The following is an 18,298-nucleotide window of genomic DNA, read 5'->3' as shown; positions in this document are numbered from 1 at the left end:
CCACACTGGATGCCACACACATCAGCTATCATCAGGAAACTGAGGTTACAGTTCATATGGGTTCACAAAGTTGGACAGTAGAAGATTGAATAAGATTGTTCTGATGAATTTCTGCTGTGACATTCTGGTGGTAGGGTCGGATTTTGACATAAACAACATGAACACATGGATCCGTCCTATCTTGAATGGTGAAACATACACAGCACGACCCTTAGATATGGCCCAACTGTGTGATGCTATCATGCCAATAAAGACCAAAATCTCTGTCAAATGTTTCCAGCACCTTATTGAATCTGTATCACAAATAATTTTGGTAGTTCTGAAGGCCAAAGGAGGTCCAACCTGGCAGTAGCAAAGTGTAACTAACAAAGTGGCCAGTAGGTGTAAACAGAGCACACTGTGAAACTGGCGCAGAAGTCGGTGGACATCTGGTGAGTGGATGAGGTTCAAGCTTTGCTCTCCATTCTGCTTTGCTCTTTCTAGTCTCCAAGTGATACAACGCAAGAAGGGTGCTCTGTCTTTGTGCAGTCATATGCAATCAAGCACCCATAACCTTTAGGAGGATGTAACGATGTAGCAGCAAATCAAACACATAGCCACACACACACATACACAAACAGAGGCAGCAAGCTTGGGTTATCCAATATAAAAGCGTCTCAAGAGATTCATAGTGGTGAAGCAGCTGTTGCAACAAACCAATCAGCCTAAATGCTATACTGGGAACCTCGAGACTGCAGGACACTTCTTCATTGGATCACACCGCCGTGTGCACCCATAGGCAGCAGCTGTACCGTCATGGCACAAACGTCAACCTACGACCACGGGGAGTTACATCACTAGTGTTCGGGATGCTAATGGGCAATTTTTGTTCAGGGAAGCATCATGCGCCATACTGCCATGAGAGTGTGACACTAATATTTCTGTCACGTATGTGACGGGAGGTGTTCGTAAATCTTCGTGTTAGTGCTGAAAATTCAGCTCTGATGTTTCTTAATGGGTGGAACGATAGAGAGCTGCATTTAATTCTCACCTAGACTACCTCAGTGAGGAGTGAAAAATCAGATCATGTGGTGATACAGACGTGAGTTCCTCAGAGGCTGAACGGTATCTGTCTCGCTTGTTTAATAATATTCAGCGGATCATGTTACTCACGGTTTGCTTTCTACAGAAGGGCAGTGAAGATAACAATAAAAGGCTTGAAAGATGGAAAGAAAATGATGAGCTATAATGTCTCCTGATTCACTGGATCCAGGTTTCAAATGTTCTAATCTTGCAAATAGTGGCTGTCAGAATTACACTGTGAAGCTTTTGACAGGTAGCAGCACTCTGGAGGCCTCCTCTTTACTGTAAGATTCACACATAAGAACATATTCAGTGAGATTCATATTCTTGAATTGGTTTCACCTTATTCCACCGATGATCAGTTACAACAAAGGCTGAACACAGAGTGACAGCAGGCTGCTAGGGATGGATGGGTGGAAGAAACAGAATAGTTTCAATAATCTCACATAATCGAATAGTTTATGAGGAAAAACATGCTTTTGAGGCTTCAAGTATACAAATAATGCACAACAGTCACGGTAAACTGGAGTTTCATTTGTTTACAAGAAAGCAGTGATGCAGCTTTAGAGATCCTGTGAAATTTTTAATTTTGACTTCCTGGAAGAAGCAATCCGTATTAGTGGTGACCTCATGCTGCAACGTGAATTCATTTATTTTAATGGGTCTGGTGTCGCTGACAGGCATGTCCACAGTTGGAAAAACAACTCAACGCCCGTAACATGGAAACTGATTTTTTAATTTTTTTTTCAAACACAATCTATTCTAAATAAAACTGGCAACAGATAAATAGAAAAAGATACCAAACTGATTGAGTTTCTGTAATCAATATGGCCACAAGCACTGAGTTTAAAGGGTTTCCTGAAACACAGAAGAATCCAGTAGCCGAGGGTTTCAAGTGAAGGTGTCCATGGAGTCCCTGGGAGGGCAAGCCTGTGGTGGACAAGGCCTGTGTACACCACACAACCAGTGATGAAGACAGTTAAGTAGCTGCATATTTGGGACTTCAGTGAATATTTTTCTAATGGAACCAGTGGAACCATTTCTCTGTTTTATCTGCTTTTCCTACACTGACACATTTCAATGAAATTTCTAACTCTTGAAGTTTGAATTTTAATGTTTGTTACATTCCTGTTTCTGTTCCTCTGTTATCCTGGTATGATATCATTTTTAGTCCCTTTGAGTTTAGCTCCTACACCAGTTTTATAATAATCATCCTCTCCTGTGCTTCTAGGGCCCTTTCTGCCTTATTCAGCACATCCTTCTTGCCCTCTTGTGTTCACTTTTCTCCAATTTTTTAGTTTGAATCTTGTTTAATTTATTTCCAGCCAAGGGCTGCTCCTTCCCGTGTCTTGCTGAGTAATTAGTAAGTCTATATACAGTCCTGTCTTCCATACACATGTTATAGGTTAAGATTTTGTACTTTCTTTTCAGAATGATTAAAATACATGCCTTCAGTTTGTCTGCATCATGCAATTAGATGCCCAGGATCATATAAAAAGAAAACCCAAACCTTCTTATGGTCTATTTCTAGGCGGCAATCTAACAATTTCTTAACATAAATTTTAAAAAAAAACTCCAGTAATGTCACAACCTGGCCACAACTATATATAAAAAAAAGAGATTATGGCAGACTGAACAAAGAGAGCACCTGACTGGCACATGCAGCACAGAGTCAACGTTGGAGCGCCACAGATCACGAGGGAATTCATTACAGAAAACTTAAAACAACAAATGAGGAGGCTGTTTCTATAGCAACTGGTAAGAGGTGATGCAGTTGAGAGAGGGTGGAGGATTGGTGATACTGTGATTGGAGCCAGGTGTGCCAGATAGGTGTGCCAGATGGGCAGCCAAAGACCAGCCATGGAGCACAAGCAAAGGAGAGAGGATCAGAACTGGAAGCACAGGAGACCATAGACTGAAAAATATGTTTTTGCCTTGTAAGCTGCTACATTATAGCTACAGCTCTACTTTAATGGATATGATTTAACTAACATATCAGTCTCTACTGCTCATTTAGGGAAAAACACTAAACCCCAAACAGAAAATAAGAACTATCTTCTGACTGTAGCCCACAAATGTAGATTACTGAAAAATGTGATGATCATTATTTTCTGACAGGGTGAAAAGCACGGCCACCTCAGTGAGACTTAATGAAACACCTGTCTGTTAGCACAAAGATGTGTGTGACAGATAAAAGCTGTACAGAACCAGAGAGCAATCACCTTGGCGGTCACCGTGCCAAACCCCAGCATCCTTATTTTATTTTAAAAGTAGTAAAAGGCAATATTAAAGTTACATAAGTCATCATTTTTGCAAATTTGTTTATTGCTATATCAGTGTTGACTTCTCAAAAACTTCACTAGCTTGGTATCATAGTTTTTTGTGTTTGCTTTGTACAGCAAAGGGATAAATGGTACGTACATACATGTTAGTTAAACTGAAAGTACAAATGAAAAAATAACCATTTATTTCCCATCAGATCCGTCATTGCTGTATGTTTTAAATCAAGCATTTGGTTTTTGCGTAAGTGCCGTGGAATGGAGCATGTCTATTTTTCAAAATGAGAAACAAATCAACTGTTTCTCTGTGATTCAGTCATTCCAATTTCCTTTGTTTTTGTACAAGGCAATCACACAAGATGACCCCTGATTACCAGATCTTCATATACGCTGCAGACTTGAAAGATTCAAGAGTAAACAATGTTTGAGTTTATTGCTTTTTTCTCCTTCTCTTTGCTGCATGACAAGGAGGCTCAATCAGCAGGTTGAATAGACTTTTCATTTGATAATCACTCAAATTATGTTTAAGGTTTAAGCTTTTTAGTTAGGGTTTACGTAAATGCACTGATACCACAGTCATGCAAAACAGAATAAAAGCAAAGCTACAGAAAGATAAAAACATAATGCAAAACAGCAAAATAGGAATGCACGAAATTAGTATTTGTATCCATGTCTTTCTTATGTAGACTTTTAAGCAAAAGGTATTAAAAACACATTTTTTGAATCCTAAAAAAAGAATAGAAAAAATTAGAAAAAAGAGATTAAATTCTTATGTTGTAATAGGAGATTTTTAGCACAAGACACTGACAAATGATACTATCATATTCAGTTCAATTCAGTTTTATTTATACAGCGCCAAATTACAACAACAATCACCTCAAAGGGCTTTATATTGTAAGGTTTACCCTACAATAATACATACAGAGAAAAACCCAACAATCGTATGACCCCTATGAGATAGATAACAGATTATCTGCTTCTTGTGGGACAGATTTTTTCATAAAACCAAAACAATGAATAAAAAGAGGTTAAAAAACACAGCAGAGGTTCAGAATCGGGTGTTAATCACATGTGAGTTGATCGCTGGAAAAAAAACAGGAAAACCAAAACAATGAATAAGAAAAAAATAAAGTGTTTCCAGGGTGTAACAATGCAGATTCCCCTTATTAGTAGGTTTTGGTACAAAATCTGGTGTCAGTGTCAGGGGAAATATGAGTGCGGTGCTCTGCCTCCAGTCTACCCGATCAGAACAGTTAATCCCTGAAAAGAATAACATACAGTGTCCACATCACAGCACCACCTAACACAAGGTGTGCTGCTTAATCTGTTAAATAAAACAACAAGGCATGCAGGCTTCAGGTCAGCCTGTCTGATTTCCATATAATATCTATCTATCTATCTATCTATCTATCTATCTATCTATCTATCTATCTATCTATCTATCTATCTATCTATCTATCTATCTATCTATGAATGAATGCTTACTTCAGGAAGTTTTAGCAAGCTTTAACTTGCCCTGTAGCTTCTCATAGGGTTTTCAGTCTAACAGATGCCAGGCCAGTCTTACTTTCTCAGAATAAGATTTAGCTGAAAAATTAGACTTCCCTAGTTGATGAAAATCTTGTGTTCAGAAACTTTTAGAAGCTGCTGAGGCTTCTAAAGGGGTTTGAAACGAGTTAAAGCTCAATTCTTGGTTTTCCTGAAGCATAGACTCATTGGCTGACATTTCCAGATTATCTTTGAAGTGACAGGAACATTGCAAGTCCAGGGTTGCCATTTAGAAATAATGTGTCCTGTAAGAACATACTACAGCATGTGATAACCCAGCAGAAACAACAACATGCCGTTTTAGGTTGTTTTAAAGCAGAACTTTTTGACTACAGCAAACATACCATATTACTCAAGCTCATACAAATCACCTCATACAAAAATGAATCATCGTCCAATCACATCCCAGTAACATTTACATCAACACCAGAACAAGAGAGCATGAATCTTCATATTCATTTATAGTTGCAGATCTTTGTAATCACCTGAGAGTGTCCATTTGTTTCTTTATCTTAATTAGGCAATATGTGAGTACCTTATACAGTAATCATTCCTTAAGGAACAATAATGATTTCCCCTCAGGAGTTCACATTAAATGCTGGTGATCTTTCTAACATTTAATGCAGTTTATTGGCTGTTTTTCTTAATTAGATTCACCATCCACTTTCCTTTCCCTGGAGGATCCTCCAGTCATATCTTTGTTATCAACTTGACGTCAGTCCACACAGCAAAACAGCCCAATACTCCCAGAGCTCAACATTCCAAGTGCTCTGTATTTTTCCAACTCTACGCCCTGTGAGTGGAGAGAGAGAGAGAGAGAGAGAGATGGAGGGAGTGCAAGGTGCGTTGGGGTTTGCGCAGGCGGGTTTGCTGATGCTCAGATTGGTGTGTTTGTGATTGGCCACCTGATGAGATGCATGTCAGCGAGCAAAGTTGCGTGCTTTTAAAGTGCTGCGGGCAGAGGGCAATGCATTCAGAACACTCGCAGCTGTTAGGAGACGAGACCGGAGAGCAGAGCCACGTCAAGCAGACCTTCCTCAAATACAGAGAGAAAAAGAGAAGAAGAAGAAGAAGAAGGAGAAGAAGAAAGTGGAGATATGACTCTGTCAGCTGTGCAACAACTTTTTCTGCTGTGTTTATTCATTTGCTTTGGATGTTGGAGCACAACAGGTGGGTGAAACATGACACCGAGTCAGATACATGTAAACCAGCACCATCGTCAAGGTGGATGAGTTGTTTTTGGCTGCTAAAATTAATCACGCTCTAAAAGTTGTTTTCAGTGGCGATCACTTGTAAACAAAGTGTAATTTTGAGTGCATTTTTAAAAAAGTTTTACGTCTTTATGAATGCGCCTGTAGGTTGTGAAGCCGGCCGTACATTTAGTGTAACTTTGTAAAATAATTATTTATGGTATACTAATCCTGATGCAAGGATTCCTCACTATATTCCAGCTCACTATATAACAAATAGGCTTCATCACTAATTGGTTTCAGGAAGCAATGAATATCTGAGTCATAGTTGTAGGACTATTTCAGCTTGCACTTAAACTCTCAGTATATGTTGAAAAAAAAAAAGCAATGCAAAGGTGGATTCAGAGGCAATTAAAGAGGGACTAACACCACAATGTAACACAACGTAGCCAACATTGAAATGGTTAATAAGTTCTAACTCAATCATTCATTGTCACTGAATGATTTATCAGTGTTTCATAGATCTATAATGAGCTAATAAATATAGGTTGATGTGCTTTGTACTCAAAGATGCAGTATATTGCGCAGTCTTTCTAATTAATAAGATTTCTTCACTGGATATTTTAAACAAAAGTATAAAATTGGTATGTAGTGAATGGATTGTGATGTAATGAATGGTGACTGGCGATACACCAAGGTGATACACCATTTCAGATGTGATAGGCATAATGTATGATTCTGATTAATAATAATTGTTCATAAAGACCCCTATAGGTGATGTTAGCTCAGGGTCATCCCACTTTAAAAAAAGTCACAATGTGTGCAAGTGCAAAAACTGGTACAATATGTACAGTCTTATTCCAGTCTGGGTGCTCTGCTCAGACTGGGGAAATCTTTTATAAATGACTCATTGTAAGAGAAAAAAATGCATTTATTATTAAAATTTAGTACCAGTAGAATTATATCAATGTAAAATGTACTCTATTACAAGTACCGATCCACTATAAAAATGATTTATCAAATAAATTTCCCTTCTAAATGAAGGAGTGTGATACCTGGATGGAAAGCATTTACCTGACCTCATATTAAAATGTTGCGCTCTGTTGTAACTCTGAAACGCACAGCGACAGTGACGTAAGCACATCTATGCAGACAGCAACATGTTAACATGGAGAAAATTGTAAATGAAATGACACAGAACCAGTGGATGTCGGTCCAAATAGGTTTTTAAATGAGATCTCTGAAATTCATAACACTCCATCTCCAACCTGCGTGTTATTATTCTCAAATGTTCCTTTGACAGCTTAAAGATGCAGACGCTTATTGAGGAAAGCTTGAACGTTTTCAGCATGTCGTTGGATAACAGTCACTCATGAGTAGCCCGAGCCTCACAGTCGAATGTAGCATCGCATCAAACATACACCAGCAGCCTCCTGATATTAGAGGCTTAATATTATTATGAAATTTGAACACATAAAAATACAATAAATGATGATAAAGGACTTCCAAATTATTATTTTGGACTACAAATGCATGACGTTGTGGTATCAGTCTAATTACAATATTATATTTATTGAGTATTAACATTATGTGTATCTTTATCCAGATGCCAGTCCTCTTGATCAGTGGGAAGACGGCATAGCGTTACAAAAGGTAGTGAGACATCCCTTCATTTACAATCATCCCTCCATCACTGAGGCATTTTTCAAAGTCTCTACAGTTTTTTTTTGCTGTTGTTATTTTCCTCCTAACTTAGTGGATGATCCACTCATTCTGGTCTACATGTCTTGTGTAATTATCACTACTTATTGCCAATTTGATGACCAGTATCATCTGCAGTCAGGCCACACATTCAGTGCTTTGAGCAACACTGTGACAATAAATATACAGACACTTACAAGTTTGAGTACAAATGTTCTATGCTTACTTCTAAACAGTGTTGATGTTGTGTTTTGTGGGAAAATAAGAAATAAGAATAGAAAAATCAGTGGTCAAAGGTATCATGTTGCATTCACTGCCAGCTTTCGAGCTGTAAATAAGTGTACTGTTTGTCTGCAGGTGCAAGGGATCAGAAGTGATGATTTGAGTGGTGTGCTGCGGAGAGACCAGAATGAGGTAGGCAAACATTTTAAAGCTACTTTAAAGGTTTCTATTCTATTCTATTCTATTCTATTCTATTCTATGCTATAGGCCTCATGCTAACACTTTAAAGGGGTTTTCCACATATGATCACAAACTATATGATTGCTTTTAATGCTTGACTTGTGAAAAACCATACCTTCAAACCACAGCTGACAAACTAATAGATCTTCACATGTCAAATTTCAATTCTCTTCAGCAAGCTGTGTCAGATGCACGTCCTTTAAATGAAAAAACATGCCATCACAGCAGAGGCATACGCAAGTACAAAGAGGAGAAATGACGAAATGAAAAAAAGTGCGTCTGTAGGAAAAGAGAGGGAAGAATAAAGCTGGTTAGCAGGATAAACATGACTGTGTTTATCTCTTTTTGAAGTTATGGAGTGGGCAGGTGAGCCACCGAGTCAACAGGAAGACAACATGACATGACACCACAATACCCAAAGGAAGTAACAGAGCTGGAATCATTGTGTGGTCTCTTACGTTTTGCTGAATTGTTGCTGTTTTGCATGTTTACTGTATTCAAGAGTCAACGGAGGCAGGATAGAGTATGAGAACTTTAATTCTGTTATTAATGCCTAATTGTTTTCCTTCCCCCACAGGAGCAGGTTCAGAATGTCTTCAAAAGAGTAGGTTTTCCTCCCTAGTTGTCTTTACACTGTATCTATAATTTCTGCTGTTTGTTCAGCACCAGCTCACTGACTCTGCTCCTTCCCCCCCAGTTCCTGTTTCATTACTCCAAAGCACGCAACTCTGTTGGAGCTGTACAAAAAGAGGTGAGCAAATGAGCAAACCAATCAAAGTTAGTGCCCGATTTTTCCATTAATTTGTCATTTTCGAGAGTTATTGCTTTAATTTAATGCAGTGCTTAAACTGCTTTTGGTCATTTCAATTGGCAGCATGGGTGGAAAAGGAGAACCCAAAACATCTGCTTTGAGGCTTTCAGGTTGATTATGAATTTTTATTCAAAACCTGTTAAAGTGAACAACGAATCTAAAGACTCTTTTTTCACCCCCGAAAACAGCAAACAAACCTAAGTAAGTTTCAGTTTCAGAGCTGGCCATTTGGGTGCTGTCGGCTCCCTCACAGAGCTGATACAGCATGACAGCAGGTGGCAAATGCGACTTTAAATACTGAAATCTGGAGCGAAATTCTGGTCTTTTGGCCTACTCAGCAGACCCTCATGAAGCTCTCTCTCCTTCTTCCTCCAGTCTCATTCAGTTCACCCTCTCATGCGACTTTCACCAAAGCTTTCCCAGAGGAGAAAGAAGAAGGTGGTACTTTTGGTGAGAACGCAGATCTGAATGCTTTTAACTGATTTTTTTACTTAAAGATTTCAGAGCAGGGTTATGAATGAAGAGGATAGAAAAACTGCAGACAACTGAGGTCATCTCTCAAGCTTAGGGACGTTTAAAGCTTCCTACTTAACAATTGGAGGTAGTAAACTATTTTTGGCTGGTGAGCCATTCACGTTAATCAGTGCTTGCATGTGATCATTACAAGCTGAAGGGGTTTTGAGCTGCTCAAGCAGGAACTGTTTATTGCTCCCATAATTCATTTCATCTCACTAAAAAATGTCTAAGTAGGCAAAACAATACAGTTAAGAAACTAGATAAAAATTTGGGGAAATAAATGTTTTTACATGGCACAGCACACATGAAAAAGTTGCCCAAACTGTCCTTTAGCACCTCTAAAATTGACTCCATACACTTAAGAGATATAATAAATGCTAAAACTATGGCACCAAAGTGAAAATGTGCATTTTTTTTTTTCCATTATTGAGACTAAAAACAGAAGAAACATTTTCATCTCTTCTGTGCACACACCCCTTATTTTCCACTCATTTCTCTTCTGCCTATAAAGATTTAACCTTTTCAGGTAGTGAAGAAGTAGTGAACCAGTGATTAAGAATTAGCCAGCATGTATCACTTTTAATTGCATTACTACTCAGGTTCAATGTAGTGACTGACTCTTTCTCTTCATCTCCTGCTAATTAAACAGAAGATTCGAGGTCTGCCAGAGGGGATGTTGTAAAAGGGAAAAAAAGAAAAATCTGAAAACAAACACACACCTATCAGAAGAAGAGCAGCTGGCAGCTCCACCTGCGGACATCACACTCAAAATCAACTGATGGACCACGCAACAACATCTGTAACTTTTTTGTTAACAGAAACAATTTGATTGTACAGCTGGAAAAAAAACTGAAGTGTGTTGCTAAAGCTGCCGTGTGTCTTGTTGCTTCCAAATGCAAAAAAATAAATAAAAAATTGGTGTCACCGGATGGGAACTGTCACCAAGCAAATTTGGCAGATTGTTACACAAGACATGGGTATCTAAAAGAAAACACAAAATTGTCACCGATCGCTGTGGCAAAGAGGTGAACTCACATTTAATTTACCAGAATTAAATGTACATGTACATTTTGTGACATAATTATCATGAAACGGTATTAAAAAAAGTTAAAACTCGTCTGTGATGCTTTTGTGAAGACGTAGTTGATTACAGTTCAATGTTTATTCAAATTACAAAACAGTGATTGTAGTTTCCCCCTGCTGAAATGTACTGTAGGATGATCATAATGTAGGTTTGACACTCTCCAGCAGCCCAGTGGCCTGTCCAAATACAGGACTGATCCCAGTATAAGAGCGCCACCTACATGGTTACAACACACAACGCACATGCTGACAAAGGAGAAGCCGCCCCCTCTGCTCGGTTTTAAGGTCTTCGGAGTGTTTTCCATGTAGCTGTCACATGGCTTTTGTGGTTTGAAGTTACAGGTGTTTAATTTTTTTTAATCCTCATCCTCTGAGTCACTGTCTTTTCGTGTAGGAAGTGAACTTCTTATCGATGACATTAGCTTGTCTTCGATTTGTTTCTTGGGGTTTTCCTCCAGGTCTGTCTTCATGGCTCCAGTTTCTGATAACCTCCACTCCAGCTCTGATTGGGACACACGACATGAATTATAGACACTTCAATCGCATAAAATGAATTATAGCCGATGCAATATCGCTCAACAGACTGACAAACTCCAGCTTCCAAAATTACATGCAATACACTGAGATGTACTGAAACTAAATTCATACCTCTCAAACCAGCTTTGGTGACTTAATAGAATTCTAACAGTACCTATTCATTAAAACCAAACTGCCTGACTAAAAGTGCAACTACTGAAAAATGAAAACATGACCAAACAAATTTCAGATTAAATGCCAACACCTGTGTACCTACTTCCTGATATTTTCCAGTTTAAAACAACACAAAACGATCATTGTATCCACTCAGAGATAGGTCTGTTAGGCCTACAGTCACAGTTAGTTTTGTGCTAGCTTTGTGCTTAAAAAATGTTCGGTTTTGTCAGCAAGTCGCCTCTTACCTTCAACTTTCAGGTTCATGCCCCCAAAGACCAGAGGACCGATGAACTGGGCCTTCATCTCGCCCTCGAAGTAAACAAAGATGGTGGGCAGGTTGCGGTCGGGGTAGTTGGGGATGCAGGTGGTGGAGATGGACTTGAGGAACTTGGTCTGAGGGAACTTCCTGGCTAATGTGCTCAGGTGCTGGTTGATGAGGGTGCACAGAGGGATGCTGGTAAGGGAGATGAATGGAGAGAAAACATCAGACTGACCTGTTGGTGGTAAACTTTGTGACAACAGTTGCTCATTTTTAATGTCAATGCCAGTAATTGTTTCCTGCCCCAAGTGAATGTGTGTGGAATATGAAATACACAGCTACACAGCATCAGCAGTACTGAATGCAGTACTAATGTCCCTTACCCAGGATCATTAGCTTACTGCACCCTGTTGTGATGAGACATCAGGGTAAACCTGGAACTCACCATGTTAGAACTCACTATGTTATCCAATGGATGGATGAGGATTTATATATATATATATATATATATATATATAATTTTTTAACTAATAAATTAATTATTTGGCCAGTTAGTTAATTACAAAATCTCCATATTGCCATTGGCTAACTGATCCCTTCTTATTTTATCCAAACTACAAAAAACAAAAACAGATATTCAAACAGCAACCATGTACATGAAGAAAAGAATAGAAATACTCATATCTGAGCAGAAGCATATAAAGAATGGAAATACCTGAAATTAATTTGATAATGTGTTAATTTAACAAATCAAAGAATTTAATTTTAAGAATTACAAGACATTGTATTTTAAACAGCAACGGTTTGCAGTTTACCTGCTCAAAATACAAGGATCACCTCCAACCATGAAGTGTTCTGGACTTAGAACAGCTTTTCACATCACCAAAAATAAATTCTCTCTAACTTTGAAAGAAGATTTGTTTGAGATTTTGTTCAGTAGCATTTTAATTGCTGCAATATATAAAACTGAACAAACATGATCTGACTGTTCAATTAAAACATTTTAATGATAACAGCAACCTGGAAGTGCTAAGTCTATTCAAAGAAAAAGCATGTAAAATAACTGAGATAATGGTTAATATACCCTTATAAACACGACATGAAAAACATCACTCAATATTTTCCTCATTCATGCTTACTGGATGACCTACCCCTGCTTGTAGAGGTGCAGCACCACCCAGATGCCATCTCCAGCCTTGTTGACCTCTTTGACGTAGTCCTGTCCAGAGATTTCTGCCACCTCACCGAACACATTCTTCATCTGAGTTGCTTTCCATTCTGCAAGACGCTTCTGTCTGGAAGGAGACGCAGCCTACATCAGTACCCCAACAAACTCACATGACTATCAATCCACAATAAAAGTTTAAGCCAGAGATTTTGTGACGACAGAACTCTTCTCTAGCAAAAGAGAATTTAACAGTACCTCACCGAAAAATAACAGATCAAGAGGTCTAATGGGTGCAAACAGAAGGTGTAACCAAACAGGCAACTAACCACCAGCATAAAGCTGAAATTATTTATTCTTGTTCCGCTCTACTGAAGTTGTGCTCTCACGCCACTTAGGTAGTATGGTTTACCTATACATCTCAATGGCTGCTTCATCTTCCTCACTGAACTCATCTTCATTTTCCTCTAGTTCTTCCAGCGTCATGTCCTCATATGTTTTAACTGATCAGAGAAAAAGAAAAACATTAACATATCAAATAATACATTTCAATATTTCATGTGCATTTAACTGGTATTTGCAAACTATGTTAGTTTGGGTAAAAATGTGCCTTTTGCAGATTAAGTTACAAAGAATGACTGATCTCTCTTACCAACAGACTGCTGTTGGAGGGCCAGCTCCTCCTCTTCATCCTCCTTAGGTGTCTCCTTGGGAGGAAGAATTCCTTTCTTTCTCAGAATATCATTCCACTCTGTATCTTCATTTGGGTCCTAAAGAGAAAAGAAAAAGGTTTCTTTTAATCTGGGTTTCCATGTGATGTGAAAAACAACATGAAGTTTCCAAGGTCAGTCTTTGTGCAAACAAATTACTTCCACAAGTTAACTTGATCTAACAAATAAGCTAAGATAGCGCTATGGAATAAGATAAGGCATGTGCACTCTATGGGTCTGGATGTGTTTTATGCTTGCTTAAAGTGAATGTATAAGAGCTCTGCTATACTCCTATTTTATCACAAACTGAGTGGATTTGTTTGCAGATCATTTTTTTATCGGCATTCATTGGGATAATTTTCTGCGGAAGAAAAGCCTCATGATCCGTGAAACGTCCCTACTAGATTGGTCAACAGAACCCCTTTGATGTGAACAAACAAGGAAAACTCTAGATTAACTTAGCAAGCTGATACCCAGCTTTGGGTGACTGCTTATCTTGATAGCCAATGTTAGAATGAGTGAATCCAGATAACGGAAACACAGCCCTGGGTATGTTGAACTCGCTTCGTAGTATAGGCTCCAGGTCGTTAAAAAGTTAACATCAAAACATCATTTGTTATTTACCCTATTAATGAACACTTATTAAACTCGAATAAACTATAAACATTTTTTAAAAGACTACAGGTCACTGGATTTATCAGTGGTTAAAAGTTTTTACATTTTTTTATCGTTTCCACAAAATATTTTAGCAAATCTGCTACCATATAAAACTCTTCGTGTGCCATCGTTTATTTTTAGTTTGACAGTAATCGTTTCAACTCTGGTCCCAGACTATCCCGAGACCTTTTATCTGGTTTGGAGTATTATAGGGCTAGTTTGCTAGCTAAGTGTAAAGCTATTGAGTGCTCAGAGACACTGCTGGCTAAATATCTAGAAAATTACGTCGTCACGTTACACGGCTTTAAATGACGTTAAATATTCTCATTCACAGCCGGTACGCTGTGACTTTTAACAAACTAACGAAGGTTTACCAACCTGCATTTTGACAGATAAGAGTTCTCTGAAATCACACCACTGTTCCCCTCCCAGACGCGGAAATAGAAGGAGCGCAGCCAAATCGATTCCGACAGAAAACAAAAAGCTGTGACTGTTTCACTTGCGCACAAAAAATACCCAGCATTAAAATAACCCCCTGTAACTATCTATATAATGTCTCAAACATTTACTGCACTTATTTTTTTTACTGTGGTATAAAAAACAAAAATTCCTGATTTTAGAAGGACTAGGAAAAAAACGCTTCACGGGGAGGACAATAATAACAGAGACACCAAGTTCCTGTTGAGGCGCAATATGCCCATATAAGGAATGAGAGCGGAGCATTCCATTTGTGGCTGCTGAGAGCGAATCCAAACAGGTGCCACACACACACACACACACACACACACACACAGTGTACAATATTTACTGTGGGATGTAAAAAGGGCACACAACGCAAAGCCTCAAGTGTAGCACATTACTAAACAATTAGTGAATAGGTTATTAGCGATTCATATACGGATAGGTGTCACTTTATGCACACAATAACAGTAAGTACTGGTGTACATATTTTTTTATTCACAGATTTTCATAGATGTTTGCATGAAACTGGTGACACACTGAGATCCTTCCGCTTGACCGCGGTCATTTTGTTTACTTAACTTCCTCTTTTTCTGCTTTCCCTTCTTCCTCAGCTTTACACCACTGCCATCCATCCGAGCTCAAAAATAATCACATGTAACTATATATGAATATATATATATCCTTTTTGCTGGTCTGTCACTGTTAAAGGATGGTGGAAGGAGGGCGGAAAACGAACTACTCAAAGCCCCAGATTCACCCTATAGGCTATCATTTTATTTTGGGAGCTTCATTAATGGCAGCATTGCCTGTCAAGTTGCACCATTAAAATATCCAAAAATTGAAGGCCTTATAGGGTGGTATTTAACAGATGTGCCTTAGAAGAAAAAGGCCCCAGGTTTGATCACAGGAAAACCCTTTGGGCTTGCCTCAGGAAGGGCTTCCGGTATAAGGAAAAAAGAAGAGAGTCCCCAGTCAAAACATGTCGAGCGACCCCTTGTAAATAAAGGAGCTGAAGTTTTATTTTCAAATGAATGGGTTGGTTTATTGGCCCCTTAAAAAAATCTGTGTTTAATCGAGTTATCATAAAGGCCGGTTGTGCTGTGGGGGTGGTTCGCTTCAAGCACATTCTGCCCACTAAAGAGTTAATTTTATGTCATACTCTGTTAATTTTTAAAAAGGTTTAGAGTTATTTAGATCTGTTGTGAAACTGTTCATTCAAACGCCCACTGCTGCAACAGGTTTTGTTCATCCTATGCAACCTACAGTTAACCTTAAGTTAAGGATCCAGCAGATTGTTAGATAAAACAAGTACAAAGCACAATCGCAGTCTGCAGTGACACAAAACAGGAGTGAAAGTTTGGGTGGTTCAGTTTCAATCCACACTGTGGGAGTCTCAGAGAGCGTGGGTTTGAATGGAAGCAGATGTGAAATGCACCTGCCGGTGGATCTGTTGGGATAATACAGGTCCTTCTCAAAAAATTAGCATATTGTGATAAAGTTCATTATTTTCTGCAATGTACTGATAAACATCAGACTGTCATATATTTTAGATCCATGACACACAACTGAAGTAGTTCAAGCCTTTCATTGTTTTAATATTGATGATTTTGGCATACAGCTCATGAAAACCCAAAATTCCTATCTCAAAAAATCAGCATATTACATCCGACCAATAAAAGAAAAGTGTTTTGAATACAAAAAAAGTCAACCTTCAAATAATTATGTTCAGTTATGCACTCAATACTTGGTCGGGAATCCTTTTGCAGAAATGACTGCTTCAATGCGGCGTGGCATGGAGGCAATCAGCCTGTGGCACTGCTGAGGTGTTATGGAGGCCCAGGATGCTTCGATAGCGGCCTTAAGCTCATCCAGAGTGTTGGGTCTTGCGTCTCTCAACTTTCTCTTCACAGTATCCCACAGATTCTCTATGGGGTTCAGGTCAGGAGAGTTGGCAGGCCAATTGAGCACAGTAATACCATGGTCAGTAAACCATTTACCAGTGGTTTTGGCACTGTGAGCAGGTGCCAGGTCGTGCTGAAAAATGAAATCTTCATCTCCATAAAGCTTTTCAGCAGATGGAAGCATGAAGTGCTCCAAAATCTCCTGATAGCTAGCTGCCCTTGATAAAACACAGTGGACCGACACCAGCAGCTGACATGGCACCCGAGACCATCACTGACTGTGGGTACTTGACACTGGACTTCAGGCATTTTGGCATTTCCCTCTCCCCAGTCTTCCTCCACACTCCGGCACCTTGATTTCCGAATGACATGCAAAAGTTGCTTCCATCCGAAAAAAGTACTTTGGACCACTGTGCAACAGTCCAGTGCTGCTTCTCTGTAGCCCAGGTCAGGCGCTTCTGCCGCTGTTTCTGGTTCAAAAGTGGCTTGACCTGGGGAATGCGGCACCTGTAGCCCATTTCCTGCACACGCCTGTACACGGTGGCTCTGGATGTTTCTACTCCAGACTCAGTCCACTGCTTCCGCAGGTCCCCCAAGGTCTGGAATCGGTCCTTCTCCACAATCTTCCTCAGGGTCCGGTCACCTCTTCTCGTTGTGCAGTGTTTTCTGCCACACTTTTTCCTTCCCACAGACTTCCCACTGAGGTGCCTTGATACAGCACTCTGGGAACAGCCTATCCGTTCAGAAATTTCTTTCTGTGTCTTACCCTCTTGCTTGAGGGTGTCAATGATGGCCTTCTGGACAGCAGTCAGGTCGGCAGTCTTACCCATGATTGCGGTTTTGAGTAATGAACCAGGCTGGGAGTTTTTAAAAGCCTCAGGAGTCTTTTGCAGGTGTTTAGAGTTAATTCGTTGATTCAGATGGTTAGGTTAATAGCTCGTTTAGAGAACCTTTTCATGATATGCTAATTTTTTGAGATAGGAATTTTGGGTTTTCATGAGCTGTATGCCAAAATCATCAATATTGAAACAATGAAAGGCTTGAACTACTTCAGTTGTGTGTCATGGATCTAAAATATATGCCAGTCTGATGTTTATCAGTACATTGCAGAAAATAATGAACTTTATCACAATATGCTAATTTTTTGAGAAGGACCTGTATATCCTATATTATCTCTCTATGTGTTCCTTATTACACATTTCCAGTGTTTATCATCCAGGTCCTATACAGGATACAGGATACATTACAAGTCCTATAACATAAAAAGCTGTTTTCCAGTCTTTCAGTGTTTCACTTTTCACAGAAACTCTTTTGTTATACAGTCAAACACCTGAGGGCTGTTTCATGCGAACGTCCAATCACAGAACGGTCACTGGCTCACTACCGGAACTGGCGGAAGGGAAAGTTGGTGAAATGCGGAACAGGAGAAAACAAAGTGAAGAGCTCTCACTCTGACCCTGTTTTTCACAAACTGCGCACTTTAAAAAAAATCAAAACTTATTAATAAAAGTATAATGTGTTATAGATGTGTAAGTTACTAACAAACCACAACTACTTCCCACTTTCCAGCTTTTACCTGGCCACTATTCACAAGTTAGACTCTGCAGAACACGTTACAGTCATTTTCACTTATTTATTAGCTCTCTAGCTCAAAATCTGCTGCTGCTGATCTCAGCAAATTTAAGTTACTTATGCGACAATTGGCAGATGTGGTTAAAAGAGTTGCAGGAGAGCCAAAGATCAAATCTAAAGCAGACTGTTTTCATAGGAATCTACTGTAGAGCTTTAAATTATTATTT

The 18,298-nt window shown here is 39.1% G+C and overlaps 2 protein-coding genes across 2 annotated transcripts; one reads left to right on the top strand and one right to left on the bottom strand.

Annotated features, from left to right (window-relative positions):
- Positions 1-5,750: 5,750 nt before the first annotated feature.
- On the top strand, positions 5,751-11,045 carry nms (neuromedin S). The gene is made up of 7 exons (XM_003454886.5): positions 5,751-6,059; positions 7,686-7,732; positions 8,138-8,194; positions 8,820-8,846; positions 8,940-8,993; positions 9,429-9,503; positions 10,219-11,045. The coding sequence occupies exons 1-7, from the start codon at positions 5,987-5,989 to the stop codon at positions 10,249-10,251; spliced, it is 366 nt and encodes a 121-aa protein (XP_003454934.2). The 5' UTR covers positions 5,751-5,986; the 3' UTR covers positions 10,252-11,045.
- Positions 10,579-14,671, bottom strand: pdcl3 (phosducin-like 3). Its single transcript, XM_003454893.3, has 6 exons — positions 14,515-14,671; positions 13,422-13,539; positions 13,182-13,272; positions 12,756-12,899; positions 11,591-11,799; positions 10,579-11,154 (listed from the first exon to the last, which is right to left on the bottom strand). The coding sequence occupies exons 1-6, from the start codon at positions 14,518-14,520 to the stop codon at positions 11,009-11,011; spliced, it is 714 nt and encodes a 237-aa protein (XP_003454941.1). The 5' UTR covers positions 14,521-14,671; the 3' UTR covers positions 10,579-11,008.
- Between the last annotated feature and the right edge of the window lie 3,627 nt (positions 14,672-18,298).

Source organism: Oreochromis niloticus, linkage group LG16 (assembly GCF_001858045.2).
Source record: "Oreochromis niloticus isolate F11D_XX linkage group LG16, O_niloticus_UMD_NMBU, whole genome shotgun sequence".
Taxonomy (NCBI): Eukaryota; Metazoa; Chordata; class Actinopteri; order Cichliformes; family Cichlidae; genus Oreochromis; species Oreochromis niloticus.
Note: the sequence above shows the minus strand (reverse complement) of the source record. Positions and strands in the feature narration are given on the sequence as shown.

Excerpts from the sequence above, each read along its gene's own strand:
- nms (XM_003454886.5), top strand. The coding sequence starts at position 5,987 with ATGACTCTGTCAGCTGTGCAACAACTTTTTCTGCTGTGTTTATTCATT. Across the intron at positions 6,060-7,685 it reads TGGATGTTGGAGCACAACAG|ATGCCAGTCCTCTTGATCAG; the intron begins GTGGGTGAAACA and ends ATCTTTATCCAG. Across the intron at positions 8,847-8,939 it reads TTCAGAATGTCTTCAAAAGA|TTCCTGTTTCATTACTCCAA; the intron begins GTAGGTTTTCCT and ends CTTCCCCCCCAG.
- pdcl3 (XM_003454893.3), bottom strand. Across the intron at positions 13,273-13,421 it reads CCTCCAACAGCAGTCTGTTG|TTAAAACATATGAGGACATG; the intron begins GTAAGAGAGATC and ends TTCTCTGATCAG. Across the intron at positions 12,900-13,181 it reads GCAGCCATTGAGATGTATAG|ACAGAAGCGTCTTGCAGAAT; the intron begins GTAAACCATACT and ends GTCTCCTTCCAG.